Source organism: Sinocyclocheilus grahami, unplaced genomic scaffold (assembly GCF_001515645.1).
Source record: "Sinocyclocheilus grahami isolate Dianchi unplaced genomic scaffold, SAMN03320097.WGS_v1.1 scaffold349.1, whole genome shotgun sequence".
In the NCBI taxonomy this organism is placed as follows: Eukaryota; Metazoa; Chordata; class Actinopteri; order Cypriniformes; family Cyprinidae; genus Sinocyclocheilus; species Sinocyclocheilus grahami.
The window spans coordinates 505442-526170 of record NW_015505528.1 but is presented as its reverse complement, the minus strand read 5'-3'; the positions used below and the strand labels follow the sequence as shown (position 1 = coordinate 526170).

The window sequence follows — 20729 nt, the reverse complement described above, 5'->3', positions numbered from 1 at the left end:
ACTGTAAGTCCCTGGTCTGTCTAGATGTTGCTGAACATAATGCAGTCCCATGTTTACTGCATCGTCCACAGACCTGAAGAGGATCCAGCAAGGGTCCAGTGATGTCCTTCAGGTGGGCCAGCACCAGTTTTTCAAAAGACTTCATGACCACAGATGTTAGAGCCACAGGTCTGTAGTCATTAAGTCCAGTAATTTTGGGTTTCTTTGGGACGGGGATGATGGTGGAGCGTTTGAAGCATGAAGGGACTTCGCACAGCTCCAGTGATCTGTTGAAGATCAGTGTGAAGATGGGGGCCAGCTGGTCAGCACAGGATTTCAGACAGGCTGGTGTAACACAATCTGGGCCTGGTGCTTTTTTTCTTTTCTGCTTCCGGAAGACCTGGCGCACCTTGTCTTCTCTGATCTGAATTGCAGGTGTGGGGGAGAGGGGGGTTGTTGGAGGTGTGAATGGTTGTGTGGAGAGGTGTTCAGGGTGGGTGTGGGGTGTTTTTTCAAACCTGCAGTAGAACTCGTTCAGATCGTCTGCCAGGTGTTGATTCTCCACAGTGCTGGGGGATGGTGTCTTGTATAAGTGCACAACTGACCATGACTTCTCATCACAAATAGCATGTATTGCCTTTGCCTATAGAAAAGGTGCTGTTCTAGTTTGAAAGAAGAATCCGTTTTCTTGCATAAGATTTACAACAAATTTACAACATTTTAGCATTATCCTGAACACAAACAGCAGACAGACTAATACAATTTAAATCCACTCTCTGACAGTAGATGGCGCTTATGGAACAGTAGCATTACAGCTGTTTCCCTGTTAACCGCTGAAAACAAAGCAGCTGAAATGCTACTTTATTAGGCATAATACAGGGGGAAGGTGAAAAGAAAACTCCATCAAAACTTTTCTGAAAACAATCTGTTCCACCTTATGCATTCATCTTATGCATTCATCCATCCATGTGTGAGACTCTTACTAATATTGCTTAATGCTGAGTATTATTTACCATGAGTTTTTCAAATCGTGATAATCCAAAGTTTTTATGATGATTAAAATATGAAAAGGTCATGCATCTGGACTTTTGTCATGGTTTATTGCCAACCGTTTCATCTCTAGTGCATTGATCAATGTTTACATGTGAATAAAAGCCTAAGTGAATCTGTTAATCATAAAGCGATCATGTCTCTTCAGAAGACTTGGATTCAATTGTTCAGTACATATGTACTAGGTTTACAATCTTTTTATGAACTTCTTGAAGCATCAAATTAGGGATGTAATGGTAGGAAAATTTCTTATCACGATTATAGTGACCAAAATTATCACGGTTATCAGTATTATCACGGTATTATTAAAATGTGCTGGAGATGTTAAAAAAGTACCGACACATAAATCACTTCACCAAGTTTTATATTTAAAAATCAACAAACACCAAATAAAATGATTTTTTTTTTGCATAATCACTAAAACAATAACATTACTAATGATGTTCGGATTTTAAAGGACAACTTGACTGACAACAGTTTAATAGCATGTTGAAATATCTAATGTAAATGTTCAAATAAAGCGTTGAAAAAGTTTAATAAAAAGGTAAACCTCACATTTCAGCCTTTAAATAAAGAAAAGATGTCAAAATTATAACGGATTAATAAATTATTATATGCATTTGATCTGCTCCATCAATAATTCTAGATAATTTATCTGAATTGTTTAAATGTGTAGAATCCACATAAGCTTGTTATTCATCAACTGGTCAAAATTTACAGCAGGGCATGCAGATTCGGTCCGTTTTTGGCCAGACAGAAACTGCACACAGGCTGAATGTAAATATAAGTCTCTGTAAATCCACTCGCTGACAGCAGGTGGCGCTTATGGAAAAACTGAATTAGAGCTGTTTCCTGTAACCTCCGTGGACAAAGCAGTATTGCGATTAAGAACACTTGCTTTAGGCATTACATGGAGCGAAGATGAAAACAAAATGCCATCGAATCATTTCTGAAGACAGTCAGAACCTTCAGAGGTACATTCATATAATTAATTAATTCATATATTCATTTGTATAATTCCCTTAGCACTCTTTTAAAACCTCCCAGCTTCTCCGCCCTGTTTTCACTCAAAACAAAACTACTCAGTGTGCTGTGCGCATGTGAGACTGTTACTTAAAACTGTGCTTTATGCTGGACAGTATTTATTTATCGCGAGTTGTTCAAATCGCGGTAATCTTAAATGGTTTTGATAATTAAAAGATGAAACGGTAATACTAACCGTGGGGAATTTTATCATGATTTATCGTCAAACCGGTAATTGTTACATCCCTACATCAAAGTTTTGGTTGCGTGGACATTTAAAAAGATCTTCATTTGTGTTTCAAATATGATCAAAATTCCTATGAGTTTGAATGACGTGGTTGAGTAAATGATGACAATTTCATTTTTGCGAGAACTTTCCCTTTAAACTCTGCCATATGAACACACACGTCACATCACCAACAGTCACGGTTGCTTCAGATTGCCGACTGATTGAAATTGAATGGCTTCTGGTAAAAAGATCTTTGGAAAGGACACGCTGATCAGTGAGGACCAGTCCTTCATTTTCAGTTTCTGGCTGTGGTAAAAGTTAATGTGAATCATTTTGTCATGTGACTTGGCATCTGCTGCCCAACAACTGCTCAGGTGCTGGATGAGATCATGCAGGAAGTTTGAATGGGATTGCAGGAACAGAATTAGAGGTAGTAGATGATGACACCCTCTTTCAGGTCAGGGAAGTCAGTATGTATGTATGTGTGTTTAACGTATATTTTTTGAGCACTCTGGTTCTGGGGAGCAGGGATTGGCTTTGGAAGGTGAAGTTAGGGAAATCTAAAAAATAATTCTCGTTTCTAAATTCTTCTGATGTTGCACGGTCTCCTGTCTTTCAGCATTCAGTCCTACTCCAAACTCATGTCATTGGTTGAGTCAGAAGTTGATATATTGAACTGCTCAAACAGAGAAATGTTTTGAAATTGAAGAAAGTATTTTACAGCCACAAAAATGACACCGTTCACCTTTAACATCAGTGCTTGTGAGCTGTGTTGTGCCTACTTTTTTTTTTTGCTACAAGAGAAATTTAACTCCGCAGAAACATCTGGTAGCGATGATGTTTTTTTTGTTAGAATTGCTTAAGTGATTGTTGTATTTTTTATGACAGTATTTACAGGAATCATCCACCATGGTTTCATTTCTATGCTGTTGTCATCTAACCCCTCTTGTAGTTGTCATTTTCTTCTGATGCATTTGTTTTCTTTGTTTATTTGAGCCAGTATGTTTAAAAGATTTGATTTTGACAGCACAAACTTTGGGAAATCCATCAAATTATTTTTCTTTAGTTTCTTAATGCCACATCCCAGTACTTTGTAAATGTGTTCATGTGTTCTGTGAACCCTGACACTGACCTTACATGACCTTGAATCCACCAGTCAGATCAGATTATATATGAAAATATGTACTTTTTGTATAGTATTACAAATATGACCTAATATTACATATTATTAAGTCATGTGAATTATGGACACTGCTTTATCCAAATTATAAATAAAGTTTTAAGAGGCCTTAAAGTTTGTTTTGTTTGAGGGTTTTACATGTGGAAACAGCATTTCTGTTCCAAAATTGTACATCAGAAAGCTTCTTTTACCTCAAATGTACCACAAATGTCAACAAAACTTTCATGTGTGGTCATTCATATAGTGCTGACCCATTATTGTAAGAGGTGGCATTAAATATATTCTTAGATTTTTGCGATGGAAAGGATAATCCCACATTTGACAGTGACTACCTGCATACCACAAACGCACTATTAAGACTGTTTGGATAAACGAAATGAACTTGAATTTCCTTTGGAATTTTTAAGGAAGTAACGTCTAGGAAATGGAAATGTTTATGTTGGGTCTCCCAGACATTGTAGGTCTTGCAGGTCATTGCTCATCTTCCTGAATGTGTGTCACTAATACTATTATTATCTTGCTGTCTTTCTTTGACCTTCACCTCTCTTATTCAGCCCGCATCACAGTCCGGGGGCGGTGTTTTGAGGCCTGTGTCCTTATATGGTCATACTCACGCTGAAGCTGGAATGGACTGCTGATTCACATCTCTCTCTCTCGCTCTCTCTCTCGCTCTCTCTCTGTCCTCTCTCTGTCCTCTCTCTCTGCTTTTGCATCTATTTCCATTGTCAAGATTGATGGAAAATTGAAAGTTTCCATCAGTCTTACCTTCATCACCAAGAGACAATGCTCTTCAACAGCAGTGAAATGGCAGAATCGATCTTTGGATTATTAATTCATATTAAAATGTGTGACTTTTCAGAAGCACTTTGCTAGTTTATACTCTTAAACTTAGTGTTCTCCACATGCTTTTTAGTGATTTACTCATTATGCATCTCCAAGACACTATTACAGATGTGAATGCACTTATCCTTGCATGATGCTGGTCTACTGTGTTTCCATCTGTATTCATAAACGGGGAATTTGGTATGAAAGTAGTAGAGTGCAATGCGTGTGCTTCAGCAATACCAAAAGAAAGTGTTATGAACATTTGAGCACTGCTGCTGAACTGCCAAACAGAGCTTCTTCATTTGAGTCTCCATGCTGTCATTCAACTTTAAAATGTTGAATAAAATATTGAAATAAATGAGGATAAGGGAATGAAAACACACACTCACAGACCAGCCTCAGTGTTTCCCCTGCCATTATATTAGGGTGGGCACCCCACCCCACCCCCGCCCCCTTGAAGGTCAAGTTCATTTTATTTAATTTTATTTTCTTTATAGCGCCAGATCACAACAGAAGTTACCTTTTCTATAGAACAGGTCTATAGACCCTTTTAGGGCCTACGTCACAGTGCTAGCTGGAGGCAAAACAAAGGAAATCTGGAGGCGGCCAATTCAAACCAGCACATATTCAGCTACACAAGAAGCTTAAAATATCATCGAGTTGTGATGTTGGGTGCTAGAATCGACGTAACACAGCCTCAAATTAGACATTTTATCACTTACCTGCTGCCACTGCCAGACAAAAAAATGACGACAGCTGTGGTTATACGCGATAAAATGAGCGGACTCGACAGAAACGATCGTCAAAAATGCTCGCATTTGCAGCACACACTTCTTATCAGAAAAGGTTCAATAAAGTATTGTCTTTTGTTGTTATGGGTGCGTCTAAAGATTTCTAATGCATTTCACGACTATGTCGTGTATGAAGTAATGTCTGTGCATGTGTAAAAAACAACAAACTGACGATTTATGTTTAATCATTTGTAATTGTATTTCACGAGTTCACACTAACATATAATGTGATTAAGCAATTAGTAGCATATTTGGCGTGCTGTCCAGAGGGTGGGCTCCGAGCTCGGGTTAAAGCCTGAACCCAGAGAACCCCCCCCATCCCAAGACTGGGAGGAAATTAGAATAGTAGTGAGGTGTTGGGGTGGAGGCGGGATGCTGGAAAACTTTTGTGGAACTGAGGTAAGTTGGCTGTATATATACACGTATGTGCTTGTTAAGGTGATTAGCTGACGAGCTCCACCTGGGCCAGACTGATTATCTGATCGTGCTCCTCCCGAACCTTGTTAATAAAACATAATTTCACGAGTTCACACTAACATATAATGTGATTAAGCAATTAGTAGCATATTTGGCGTGCTGTCCAGAGGGTGGGCTCTGAGCTCGGGTTAAAGCCTGACCCCAGAGAACTCCCCAAAAGAAGCTAATGGCATGGGACAGCAGCCGGAGAGAAAACTAAGTAGCCCCCAAAAATATGCGTGCCATGAAGAAAAGTAGGGTGTGCGAGGAAGCGGCAGGGCGACTGGGAGTGGTCATGCGGTGCTTGAACGTAAGCGGTGACTCTCCGCGTCAGATGGCAAGCCCTACCTGTCGCCGAATGAGGAGCACGATGGAAGGCCAGGTGAGGGACTCTCGCTGCATCCAAAGGGAGCTGCGGCTCTGCTGCACTGGAAGGGAGAGTCCCTCTTGCAGCTGAATACGTGGCGTGGTTTAAAGCGTTGGATGGCGGGCTCTCTCTATGACCGAAGGGAGTCACGGCTCTGCTGCACCGGAAGGGGGAGCCCTGTCCGATGCTGAATAAGCCTTGAATCTCAAAACAACAGACGGCGGGCTCCTGCTGCACCGGAAGGGAGAGCCCGGTCCAATGCTGAATAAGCCATTAGTCTTGAAACGACGAATGGAGGCATTGCGGCAGCAGTATCAAATGAGTAGAGCACTGCGGCGGCAGTATCAAATGAGCAGGGCACTGCGGCGGCAGTATCAAATGGGCAGGGCACTGCAGCGGGAGTATCAAATTAAGCCGTGCACTGCGGCGGCTGTATCAAATTAAGCCGGGCACTGCGGCGGCTGTATCAAATGCTGCTGCACCGGAAGGGAGAGCCCGGTCCAATGCTGAATAAGCCATTAGTCTTGAAACGACGAATGGAGGCATTGCGGCAGCAGTATCAAATGAGTAGAGCACTGCGGCGGCAGTATCAAATGAGTAGAGCGCTGGCATTGCAGCAGTGGCCTAAAATTTCTTTTAACTGATCAGAATTAGATGGGCTTTCTTTGTGTGAAAATTATTGGTCCTGATATAGCTCTTGAAGGTGTCCGATGACCATCGACCAAGAGCTTGGATCTGCTGCTATGAGAGACCTTTTTGAGCTGCTGTAGTTACTGCCCCGATTTGGAAGGAGTGGCTGGAAAATCTTTCTACAAGTATGACTGGTTGGACGATGTTTATTGAACATCGTTTGGATAGATGTTTTTGAAACCAAAAACGTGTGGCGGGGGGGTTACAGCCATCGAAAAAAGAGGGTCAAGAGGGGATGTAGACCGAGAGCTTCTGAATTGTAGGCAAGAAAAAGGGCCTGATACGGTTGGATTGGTGATGGGAGGTTAAAATCCGACGTGGTGACCTTTTTTCCCTGATCTTATTTACTTGGATGGAATAGGAGTTTCGCTGTCAAGCACGGAAAGGTTGGAGATGGTTGGATGGAGTTGAATAGAAGTTATTGTGAATTCCAAGCATCTCAGGAAACCACAAAGCCAGTATAAACATAGCGTCGAGTCTACGAGCGGTATGGAGTGAGTGGTACCCTGTGCGAAGAGAAAGACGTGATTGAGAGGAGGGAGAAATCAGGAAATGGCCGGTTGTATGAGAGGTGGAAAGCTTTAAATCATCTCCAAGCAGTTAGATAAGATTGGATGGTTCTGGGTGAAACTGCTTGGAGGATTGAACAGAGTGACGCGTTGAGGAGGTTTTTAAGGGATGTGTTATGGGAATGTGAGTTGCGAACAGTGAGGTACTGGGGTTGGTGATGGGTCCATCTCCGGAGCCAGCGCTCTGAATTTCTGTGAAAATCTGAGACTTGATGTTATTAGGCACGGGGGGTGGTTCCTGAGCTGCAACATTCGATGGGGTAAGTGGTGGGAATGCTGTGAATGAATTGTACTGAGGTTTAGATTGGAGAGAAGGGTTAGAAGGAAAAATAAGGAGGGGCTGTAACCTTTTGCGGAGGCCGCCTCATGCTCAGATTAGGGGGTCATTAGAAATGGGAGGAAAAGCCTGAGATGTGTGGGCCTGAGGCAGCCTCATGCTTCCTTCAGCTGCTCTAGGCCACGGGAAGGGAGTGGGGTTTGTGACATCCTGTAGAGCCTGTACAGCCTGCACCGCCAGCAGAGGCAGCCTCACGCTAGTGTGTGCGCTATAGGAGCTGAAGGCTACTGAAAAGGAAAAAGGATTACAAGTAACAGGAGGAAAGACTGAGATGTGTCTTCATTTTTAGTTCGTTCACCAAAATTATTTGTTCAGATTCGTTCAGTGACCATTTCGTCTTATTACATAAATACGCCAGCAGCTGGCGAAAAAAACAAAGTGTCTTATCTGTTCTGTCTTAAGTCAACAAACGTATTCACGTATTACAAAAAACTGATTTGGCTTTATTGAAATGTGTGCATAATCTCCTCATTAAATAAATAAAGTCTAAATGAGTTGTTCAGATGACCAAAGCACAAGGTTTTCTTGCATATTTAACATTTTAAGTGTTGGTCAGACATTTAAACATTCATAAATCGGGGATTAAACATTGAGTTATGTATGCTAAATGTGAATAAATAAACAAGTATATTTGCGCAGTACCTATAACTGCGCTTTGCATCTGCTGATAGAGATTGACATGCTTAATGACCGACTGACCCGGCCGGTACACTCATTCATTTTGTTCAGGAACAAGATATGAACCAGTTCATTCAACTCGTTCACGAACGAGGATCTCTCTCTCGTTCAACTTCAGACTCAAAAGAAACTCGTTCAGTGAAGGGCGTATTCGTTCACAACATTCAACAAATCACATGGTCCGTCACATCTCATACTCGATGGCTATTGGCTCGAGGTTTAGTCATTCTTTGACAGGATGAAACAGTCCACAGAGCTACCCGGTTCACTGAACTGCGCATGCGCTGCCAATAGCGCCGCGCTGCTCTGGAGGGAGGAATTTCAGTGAACGAGAAATATGAGTCAATGGATTACGTGAACGATTCGTTCAAGAACGTAACAACACTAAGAGGCAGCCTCACGCTAGTGTGCTACGGTAGCTGGAGACCACTGAAAAAGAAGAGAGGTTAAAAGTAGCAGGAGAAAAATGACGGCTTTGACATCATAAAATTACGAAAAGACATGCTTTTCCTCTTAACCACACGATTAGTAGTAAGTATTAAAACCGCTAGCCAGCCAAGCAGCACATCAGCTGGTAGAGACTTGGAGAGAGGTGCCTAGCAGTATGCCCAATGCATGCGAATTAGGTTGCTAGTTGTACAACAACAACCAGTTATTTGTTGGTTTGCACCTATAATTGTACTTCGTTTAACTTAATTTCACGAAAATCAAATCTTTTTTTTCCCCCCATTTTATCTGTCTATCAGAGTAAAATGTGTAATTTAAAATACAGGTAAAAAGCTAGTGAAAATTGATATAGAAAATTTGAGTAATTTCATTGCGTGTTCTACGCAGTTTTGCATCTTCGTTACAAAAAATTACATCAACATCCATAATGTCATCACGTCCTTTTACAACAAATGACCTACCTTTAGCGACTTTTATTATTGCAACAAGGCCTGCGGTGCTAGCGGAGGCAGGAATTCGGCATTGGCTTCCGCCTTAAATACTATCCACTTTCCGATCAGAAGAGTAAAATGTGTAATTTAAAATACAGGTAAAAAGCTAGTGAAAATTGATATAGAAAATTTGAGTAATTTCATTGCGTGTTCTACGCAGTTTTGCATCTTCGTTACAAAAAATTACATCAACATCCATAATGTCATCACGTCCTTTTACAACAAATGACCTACCTTTAGCGACTTTACTTATTATTGCAACAAGGCCTGCGGTGCTAGCGGAGGCAGGAATTCGGCATTGGCTTCCGCCTTAAATACTATCCACTTTCCGATCAGAGGATATATTGGCATGGCCGAATGATACGAGGATGTCGGGGAAGTCTCGCCGGTGGAGGCGAGTTTAAGCCTCGGTGTTGTGGAGAGCATGTGGCTGGTCGAGTAGAGCGACGGCCGCGATGAAGCTCGGCGGCAGTGACTGGCGGAAAAGGAGTGAGCCTAGGGCCGGCAGATTGCGACTGAGGATACGAAAGATCCCCAGTACAGGTCTCGTCGTCGTACGGAAAAAGTCTGTGATATAATGGCTCAAGGAGCAAAACCGAATGCTGGAAAACGTTTGTGGAACTGAGGTAAGTTGGCTGTATATATACACACATATGTGCTTGTTAAGGTGATTAGCTGACGAGCTCCACCTGGGCCAGACTGATTATCTGATTGTGCTCCTCCCGAACCTTGTTAATAAAACATCATATATATTGTTGTGATTAATTGTGGCTGGAGTAATAATGTAGCTGTAAAAATAGTTGCCTGCTGAAATGTATACATCTTCATGACTAGATAGACACAGTGTGTTTGTCTTTACTTTACACGTTTGATGCGAGTCACTCAACCGGTAACGTTATAATCCTCTCAGATTGTCCAAGCTTTGAGTGAGCGTACGGGTCGGGTGATCTGGTTTCATCTGTTAAAGTTAACCTTTTCAAATAACAATCGCGGCCCCTGACAGTGAGTGACGTTACATATGCCGGTAAAATCGGATTTTCTCTGTAAAAAAAAAAAACAATCTAACAAACTTCATAACTAGCGTTAGTGAAGCGGTCAGGGGAATCTTTCTGCCTCCGCCTAAGCTCCGCCCACAGAAAAACGTCACAATGTTTACTAACAAAATAATCAGTTCTGCTTACGACAGAGCTGTCGGCTTAAAGCTGCATCCTTCGAAGCCCTGCAGATTGACGTTTGGCCTAGCCAACAGGGCTCAGCCCTGCATATGATGTCTGTGCTACAGGTATTTCAGGCCAAACTTCTCCGGGACATGGACGAGTCTGCTACCCCAGGTTATCAGGCGAGTCAGGGAAACAAAGTGCTCTCTCCTCCTCGTGGCCCCTCTCTGGAGGAACCAAGTCTGGTTTCCGGAGATGATCCATCTGCTATCTGCTGCGCCGTGGTCAATACCACTGAGGAGGGACCTTCTCTCGCAAGTACAGGGCAACTGTGGAGACTTCATGCCTGGCCACTCGACGGGAGTCTAGCCACCCAGTGAGAGTCACTAATACTAATAATAACACTAATTTTAGAGGCTAGAGTTCCATCTACAAGACGCCTCTATGCCCTTAAGTGGTCAGTCTTCAGTGACTGGTGTTCAGCACGAAACCAGGATCCGATGTCATGTGACATGTCCCACGTGCTAACCTTTTTACAGGAGCTGCTGGAAAAGGGGCGCATCCCTTCCATGCTCAAAGTCTTATGTGGCAGCCATCGCAGCGAATCATTCTCTCGAGGCTGGCCGTACAATTGGCAGGAATGACTTGGTCGTTAAGATTCTTAGAAGTGCTTGGTGGTTAAATCCTCCTCACCCTAGGACTGTGCCAGTATGGTACTTGTCTATAGTCCTCATAGCCCTCAAGGGTTCCCTCTTTGAGCTGCTTCAAACAGGCTTAAGGGTCATGACGCAGATCGATCATCAGCGAGAGCGATTCGAAAGCGCATGGAGCAGTCTGCTCTCTTTAGCTCTCGTGGTACTGTAATAGCACCAGTATAGAGTAGCACGGGTGCTGCGTGGAGTTCCGATCATATGCAGATGTCCGTTCATACTAACGTTACACGACCGAATACGCGTGTTATGTGACCATTCATGCAAACTGTAGCATCATGCTACATAAGACAATAAATAAAATTTATATTCCGCTTTTACTCAAAACTCACTTTAAACCACCATCGAGTGTTTGTAATAATTTCCGATTGCCGTCTAACAGGGCCGGATTTACGCATTGCTCAAGACATTGAGCAATAAATATAACAAACAATAGGGTAACAAATGACAAACTATTTCCCTGTCTTCCACCTTTTTTATGTTACTACGGAACATCATGCTTTCTTTCTCCCAGTCTCTCTCACAGACGCACACACAGTGCAGACACGCAGAGACGCGAACAGAAACTTCTTGTCAGTGCTGCACCGCGAATTTATCAGTAAAATAGTTTCGCAGCTGAAAAGCTACATGACATTTCTCAGTAGCGAGGTTCATGAAGGAGTTTAACTTAAAGATTCGCTATTAGTAGACGCTGCTGCTGAACGCTGCTGAGAGACGCATAGACGCAGGTATTCACACGCACTTAATCTCTCTCTTTCTCTCTAATAACCGCATTAGACTGCATTAATAACTGCGTTAGCCTGCATATCAATGGCTCAAGCCTCTGTTATCAGCTCTGAAATGACGTTTTGGAATTTGCAACGGAAGGTTTGGGATGAGGTGCGTAAAAAAATTTGTTCAACCCACATGAGATTTCTGTTTTACAGTTTTATCTTTACCAAATTCAGTTTTCCATTATTTTCTGGGTTCCATTAAATTTTAATAATCAAAAGCATCTCCAATTGATTAAAAAAAAGTAACTTTTTTCTTTAGAAATTCTGCACATTTACATTTTCTCCTAAATAAATTCTGGTAAATAACATTTCTGTTAAATACTCCTTTAAAAAGTGTTTTTTGATTATAATTTTATTGTTAGTAGACTAGAACACGTGGATATGTTGTCATTCTTACACTATAATACTGAACTTTGATTTCAGTGATTTGGATTATGAGATGGACACTTGCTTCTTGCACTCTACTTTTGCTTAAAAAAAAAGATTTCATAGCAATTTGGATTTCATTTGGTTTAATAAAATATTATTAAGTAAAATTGTAGATTTTTTTTGTGGGAAATTTAATCGTTTAGTTTAACCGATTAATCGAAATAAAAATAGTTGTTAGTGGCAGCCCTACTACTACTAATAAAATTATTAAAACCTTATTTTTAAGGAGTAATCATACAATATTTCTTCAATGTTTTAATTGTAATAGTAGATCCCCTTTATTTGCCAAAAAAATAAATTAAATTTTCATTATTCTCATTCTTCATTAAAAGATAAATTAATTTAATGTTTTGTGCCTTAATTTGATAAACAGAAAAATGCAAATACGCAACACAGAATTTCTGAGGGGGAAAAATCATAAGGCTATTGTAAGAATAAATGAAACTTGTTTTTATGCTTTCAAATGATTAGACATGCTAAAACACAGAATTTTGTAACAATAAATCAAGTTTGGAAAAAAAAACATTTCATAGGGCTCTAAACATGTAATTGTTGTTAAACTTTTTTAATAAATTGATGTTAAATTGTTTGTTTCACGATTTTTATTAATTAGATATGCTTTTTGATTAATACAATTTAATTTAACCATTAAAAAGGAGTCCAGAAATATTAAAATGGGAAAAAACTGAATCCAGAAAAATTTAAGTGGAAAAAAATGGAATTTGGAAAAACAGGGTGTCCGCGGGGTCTTAAAAAGTATTAAAAGTTGATAAATCAATTTAGAGAAAATTAAGGCCATTAAAAAGACTTAAATGCCATTTTCCAAGGTATTACATTTTGTATCATCTTTTCATTATGTATATTTGTCCAGATAGGGGGGTTCTGTGTAGTTTATTTATGAAATCTCGCAAGATTTGACGTCATCTGTTACGGCACTCACTGACTGACTGACTGCGCTGCTGCGTGATAGCGCGGGGCTTGTTGATCCCGCTCTCGCTGAATTTCTGACCATTACCGCATGCTCCCATCCGCTCCCGCGATTTTTGTGTCCGCTCTGGCAAACATTCTAATATTGTATATAATTTTCGCACTTCAGGGCGTCGCTATATATATGTGGTGTATTTAAATCGCATTTGAATGAGTGCTCGCAGTCCCAGTTCAGTTTCGCGTTCACGCGCGCACTGTCTAAAGGGAGCACAGCTTACGATAAAAGATATTTGTCAATGAGCTCAGGATCTGTTGAGGAGCAATCCTCCAACATCTTGTCAGCCATCACTCCTTACTCTCGACCCGTGATCAGTCAAATCTGACTTCTGCAGCTCGTGTTGGATGCAGGGTTGTTGTTGTTTTTTTCCCACAAAATTGGGCTGCTTTTAAATTGTTGCCATGGGTTGATTTTCCCTAGTGGGTTAAAGGTTAAGGTAAAGGTAATTTGGTTGAAATGCTTTTACTGATACATTTTGCATTCTACCTGTAATAAAACTGTGCTAAATGTTTTGGGTCACACTAGTAGGATGTATTTGAGCTGTGTTTATGATAAATGTGCATAACAGTGACTGTAAAATATGTATTTTAGGGATGGAAATGACATATTTTGATATTTGGAACATGGTAATTGCGCTACTTTGGGCTGTTTTTTTTTTTACTGGCACGGGATGCACAATTAAAATGATGTAATAGTTGTGATCATTATTTTACCTTCCATGATCATTCAAACCTGATCAGGTGCAGTACTGACACTGTCAAGTCTGTATCAAATCAAGCACTCAGTAATCACAGCTAAACTGTCTGATCAGTCAGATGTTTTGTCATGAGACGTGTTCCACAAAACAGCTATGGTTTGAGTTGATGTGACAAATACATCTTTTGAATATACTGTGTGAACTCATTGCCCCGTTAGCTCGGAGAGCTTTATTTTCCCTCCTCAATAAGTTTTGTCAGTTGTTTTGTTTATTGGTCTAATTCTTGTTTCTTGGGTTGCATTAGTTAGTCACTCAATTAATTCTCTTGTGCTTCGTTCCCCCATTTTGAATTATGTTGTATTGATAAGGAGTTATCACAAAGTAAGTCTGTTTAGTTGTGCTGTCTTATAATCAATATACAGTATAGTAAATGTAAGTTAAAGTGTTGCCGATGTAAGTATACTCCCTGTCAGGCTATCCAAGATGTAGATGGGTTTGTTTGTTCATTGGAACAAATTTGGAGAAATTTAGCATTACATCCAGGGCCGTAATCCACACAACTCTCCAGTCTATCAATCAAACTATTGTGAGGAAAAAGCTTTGTGTTTCTAATAAATAAATCCATCAAGAATGTTTTTTGTCCATAATCCGTAATACTGCTTCCTCCATTGAAAAACTTGTCTGTCTGAATCAAGAGAGAAATATGCAGAGGTTAAGCACCGTTCATTTTGATGTGAGTATATAGCATATCACTTCTAAGTTTAATAGTAGATTACCTATTTGGTGTTGATAATATGGTTCTGTTTATGATGTTCATTATGAAGAGTTCACAAAATATTTGTAGCTTAAAAGCCTCTGCAGGTTTTCAAAGATATATTTATCTGGCGCTCTGTCTGAAATAGCCCTGTCATTCTTCAGTCACACAGGGCATTAATATGGATGTATTGATAAGACATAGGAAGTCAAATCTACCCGACACACTTGTTTCCTACTGACAATAAACCATTGCCACATGCCCTCCCACAACTCCGTACTGGTGTAACATACCAACCACCAAATGCAGAAACTGTATAGAGGTTTTAGGGCATCGGCTCAGGACAAACTCAAAGAAACAGGCCAAAATTGAAAAATGAGAAACACGAGGCAGGTGTAAATATAGAATTATGACCAGTTTATTACCCTAATTGTGTTACATGAAGTTATGCTTTTAATCCATGTTGCCAAATAATATGTGCTTTGTCTATGTCCAAAATATGGAAGAATATGAATCAAAGAAATATGATGGTTTGTGGAATAAGCTTAGGCGTAGAAGCTGTTGTGAATCTGATCAAACTGACAAACAAATTTACACTTTTCCGACATTTCATTATGTAAATATGGCTCTAGAGCATTCATAGCTTATATGGACCGTACACACCATCACTGTAGAGTGAATATAGAGCCTTTATTATTCACCTGCTATGCAGATGACCTGCTTTTGTGTCTTCAGCTGGACATTATAGGTCATGACCTCAATTAGAGAGAGTGGATGAGAGTGTCAGTGGGTAAATGTGTCACCCTCTTTATCTAGGCCACGGTTTTTCTCATGTAGACATCTAGTTAGAAGGAAGATTCACAAAGCTGTTTGCACCACGCTCTGAAATATAATTTGGCATTTATCTCAGGTCCTTTTATATAGAGGATAATGTAAGTTAAAAGTAGCACACCTTACCCCACCAGCTCTTTTCCAAAATAATCTTTACATACTCAAAGTTTACTTGTTCTTTGTTTCTCCAGCTTGATAAAACTATCGACATAGATGAGCGGCGTCTGATCCGTACTGCAATCCGGGAACTGCGGCGCTGTGAGATTGAAGAAATGGAGGCTGCGCTAACCAGCAAGCGCTTCAGACGTGCTCACCAGAGCAGACATGAGGATAAAGAAAACCAGTGCCGGTATGAAGAATTCGTTACTTTATTATTTAAGAGTTATTATTTATGCCTTATCTGAAAAGCAAAATTTGCAAATGCAAGAATCTGTTGTATAAAACACAATGGAAAGTCTTGCATAACATGAACCATTACATTTTGAATCTGAACTTGTTTGCTTGTATTTGCAGTCCTGATTTGACAGCTTCATTAGACGTACTGTCGGGGAAGATTCAGGCTATAAATAACATTGAAGAACTTACTGGACTGGTAAGGCCATGTATGAAGACCTAAGATGTTTGTCTATGATGCTGTTGTGTTGTTCCTGTCAACATTCCTTGAGTGAGATGGTGCTTGCAGTATTCTGGAGATGGTTGATAAGTGTTTCTGCCCCGTATGGAATGTTGTCATATCACCAAAATCATGAAAAAAAAAAAAAAAAAAAAAAAAAACACAGCGTACTGTAAGCTCTTTGTTAGTGTAAAACAAAAGGCTGCAAAGAGCCCATTTCAAATAAATACCCTTTGTTCTACGTTAAGTTGTGAGGTTTATTGTTCTTGATAAAAGCAATGAATGGAGATTGACTGAGGTATAATTTCTGTTAATCTGTGAATTATATCAAGAGCACATGCAAATTACATGCGATTCTCTGTTATTATGGGGTGTTTGAATGGGGTGAGTGAATTTTTTTGTGTAATTTCCAAGTCCCACATGGAATTTATATTGTTTCTGTCTTGTTTTTGCAGTAAGAATATGCAGAAATTATTTAAAAGGACCCAAAAATTAAAATTTGCTGAAAATGTACGCACCCTCAGGCCATCCAAGGTGAGCTTCTTCATGGGAACAGATTTGGAGAAATTCAGCATTAATCCAGGATCCCCTGCAGTGAATGGGTGCCATCAGAATGAAAGTCCAAACAGCTGATAAAAACATCACAATAATCCACAAATAATCCACACCACTCCAGGCCATCAATTAACATCTTGTGAAGCCAAAAGCTGCATGTTTGTAAGAAACAAAGTCATCATGACTTATTCTGACGGCACCCATTCACGGCAGAGGATCCGCTGGTGAGCAGGTGATGTAATGCTGCATTTCTCCAAATCTGATGAAGAAACAAACTCATCTACTTGGATGGCCTGAGGGTAGTACATTTTAAGCAAATTTTAATTTTTGGGTGAACCATTCCTTCAAATATGGTAAAATATGTTAATCAGAGCTGAGAGTGTTCAACTTTATCCGAAACCTGCAAAAAAGTTTATATTGAGGAATTTGTACTATACCAGTTGTGTGGAATTGTTTGAATTTCGTGGAAATATCCCAACATTTTCTTTTAGTGGAATTCTGTGGGTTCACATTCTGTGTGGGCCTAAATATCAGTCATGTCAAGCTAAATACAATTTTTGTGTGTCTTGCCCTCTGTTTTTTTTTTTTTTCTTTCTTTCAAGTTACAAAGCGCCAGTGAATATGAAGAGAGAAAACTCGTTCGGGCAGCCATTCGCCGGCTCAGAGATGAGGAGATACGAGGTGAGATTCTATATAAAGGGCTGGACAAATATCTCTTTACGTCTGTGTGTTTACATTCCCCTGTTCTCATTCACAGGAGCATTAGAGAAGGTTCAGACCGCTGGCCAAAGGACAGAGCTACGACAAAATCCTCAAAGCAGCTTTGACCTACAGGTGAGTAAATGTGGCGTGGTGAATATCAGGAGCGGTAAATCTCAGGGATAACTAGGCTGAAGTTTGGGGCTTAATGTGGAATGAGGATAGATAAATCTGAAGACGCAGGACTGGAGATTGTTTTGGCCTGTTGAAAAGTTCAAGGATACAGTGAGACTGGGATTTAGAGCTTTCGTATTGAATTTGGCCATCTAATCACAAAAATAAGAATATATATGTAAAATTACGTAAGGAATGGATCATTGTGCAATTTTGATTGTTTGGGTAGTGCCACACTGCTCTATTTTTAGCTCTGATCAATGCAACTTTATTTCAAGTTTGTTTAATGCAGAACAGTTTCTAAAATGTGTTTTTTTTTTTTGTTAAATCATTTATGAAAAATTAAATTATTTGGAAACTTTATGATTTTAAAATGTTCTATTCATCAAAGAATCCTGAAAAAATGTTTGCACTAAATATTAACCAGCAAACACTGTTTTTAACATTGATAATAATGAGAACCATTATTAATTAATGCGCAACAATAGTAATTGAGCAGCAAATCAGCATATTAGAATGATTTCTGAAGGATCATGTGACACTCTAGACTGGAGTAATGATGCTGGAAATTCAGCTTTGATCACAGAAATAAATTCCTTAATATATATATTCATTAATATTTTATATGGTAATAATATTTACATTTTTAAATGGTTATTTTAAATGGTAATAATATTTACTGTAGTTTTGATCAAATAAATGCAGCCTTGGTGAGCAGAAGATAAAGCACATTTAAAAAAAAATGTCTGTATATAAATTCCTCAAATGTATAAATTCACAGAAAAGTATGTTAAAAGTACATTTGCAAAAAGTTATTTAACAATTTGTTGGAAACTTGTGTTACGTATTGGTTTCTTTATATGTAAATAGGTATACTGGGTATGTAAGCAACCTTCTATTCTCCCTCTCTGTCTTTCACTTTCTTTTCATTCCTCATCCCACACACACACATCCATTTGTCCTTTAATGACTTTATGGTGCCTCATCGTTCCACTGACTGAAATGTGGAGAATGTTAAAAATTCTACTTCTTTTACCTTAATCAACCCACGTTCTTCTCTGCTCCTCACTGTCATATTTGTTTATTTCACTTCTCTATCCTCAAGTTACTCCTCTCTTTCCATTGCTCTTTCTCAGGCATTATCTCAGCCAGACTTTCTCAATCTGGAAGTGTTTGAAAATCAGCACCATTACCTGTCTGTTATAATTTTTTGCAAACTTACCCACATCCAACTGGCAGAACATCTAGAACATTAATTGAAAATAACAGGTAACCAAAAATGATGTTTTCAGCACTGGGAAAGAAAGACTTGTACATGTGACTATACATCGTCCTCCTCTGACCTGCTTCTGTCTGGCTCTGTTTTGATAACAGTCCTATCTGGATTTTCATAAGCAGCTATTATTCAATGAGGGAAAAATCTCCTATAGTAATATGGTAAAGGTTATTTAGGGGTCATAGAGAAAATGATACAATGAGCTAGCCATCAGTCTGTTTTCATAGCTAGTTAAAACAACATTTGGAATTAAACGCAAAACTTCCCAGCCATGTTCTTTCAGTTGTGAATGGCAGATGCTCAGTTCAATGGCAGCACACAAGGTGTTTATTATAGGGGGCGTTATATGCTATTTTGCAAAAATCTTTTCTCAGAACAAAATTAGTCTCTAATCCAATGTTCTTGTTGTACAATTAAGGCCCTGTTATGTCCAGCTTCTCATAGTTTTTAAAGGAAAATACGGTTCTTTTGAATCCTAAAAAAAAGCAGCACAACTGTTTTCAAGATTGATAATAAACAGAAATGTTTCTTTGAGCAGCAAATCAGCATATTAGAATGATTTCTGAAGCATCATGTGACACTAAGGACTGCAGTAATGATGCTGAAAATTCAGCTTTCAGATTTTTACAAAGCTCATCGGTCTGAAAAGCAAGGTGTGCTCTAATTGGCCAGCTATCTAATGCGTTGTGATTGGCCGAATACCTCAAGCGTGTAATGGAAATGTTACGCCCTTTACCATACTCTGATGCCGTCTCCCGGAGCGACGAGACAAAAACATTAGAACCCATTATAAACGAGGCATTTGTAGCGTCCAGTGGGGACATAATTATGGATTATAATGACTTATACTGTCTTTTTATGCGCATAAACATAAAACCATGTCTGCATTTGTGATCGGAGAAATTACAAACAACAAGCGCTACTCTAGACTGCTCAAAACTCGCATTTGAATCATCATTGGCAAATTCTTTAAATATGAAAACGTACTTGCAGACTGTGAGTCAGAACACCGGCATTGTAGTCTACTCTCCCAGGATCAGGAAACAGTCCTCCATAAAATGCGTTGCACACATCTGAATATTTGGGTTGAACTGTTCTGGAACAGTGTTGTAAATACAACTTGACCACTGATTTCTAGTCGTGTCCTCTTTTGGGAGGCCAAACTAATTATTTTCACTTTCGCAACGAAGTACACAGCGTCTTCACAACATGGCGGTGGTGGTGATAGCAACAATAAAGTTACACCTTCTTTCTTTGCGTGAACATTTGTGTGGCGTTATGCAAATCTTCCCACATCGTGATGTAGGTATGTGGGGGCATGTTAGAACGAGGCGTTTAGGAGGGCGTGAACCAGTGGAATTCGCCCCGTAGTGCAGAAAGTCAAATTTGAATTGCATTTCTGTCAGTCATTTTATTGGTTCTTAAAGGGGTCATATGATGCGTTTTCAATTTTTCCTTTCTCTTTGGAGTGGTACAAGCTCTTGGTGCATAAAGAAGATCTGTAAAGTTGCAAAGACTAAAGTCTCAAATACAAAGAGATATTCTTTATAAAAGTTAAGAGTCAGCCACACCTACCTAAAACGGCTCGTTCTAACACGCCCCAAGATTTGCATAATGCCACCCAAATGTTCACGCAAAGAAAGAAGGCGTAACTTTTATTCTCGCTGTAGTTTTGTTGTTTCCGCTGCCATGTCGTAAAGACGCTGTGTGCTTCGTTGTGAAAGCGAAACTATTTTGTTTGGTCTTCCAAAAGAGGACGATATCTGCTTCGTCATGCCTGATCCGTACTGGTTGATGAAGAAATACTAAAACTTTGCGCGGTCGATCGCCGTATCGGCTTTTAACCGTGCACGAAGCGGAGTCCAGCTGAATCGTCACATGTCCTTCCGGACGCTCCTTCATCGAAATCGCTGGCAGCGCCGTTCTCAAGCCCGCGCCTCTGCTCACTCTAACCCTCCCGCCGT

At 39.8% G+C, this 20729-nt stretch overlaps 1 protein-coding gene across 3 annotated transcripts in view; it reads left to right on the top strand.

Annotated features, from left to right (window-relative positions):
- Window positions 1-20729, top strand: part of smtnb (smoothelin b) — a 107914-nt gene that overhangs the window by 7668 nt on the left and 79517 nt on the right. For all 3 annotated transcript variants that reach the window (XM_016229234.1, XM_016229235.1, XM_016229233.1), the window contains exons 2-5: window positions 15640-15797; window positions 15962-16040; window positions 17219-17297; window positions 17374-17450. In XM_016229234.1, the coding sequence (XP_016084720.1) occupies window positions 15640-15797; window positions 15962-16040; window positions 17219-17297; window positions 17374-17450 (393 nt within the window). The remainder of the gene's footprint in view (window positions 1-15639; window positions 15798-15961; window positions 16041-17218; window positions 17298-17373; window positions 17451-20729) is intronic.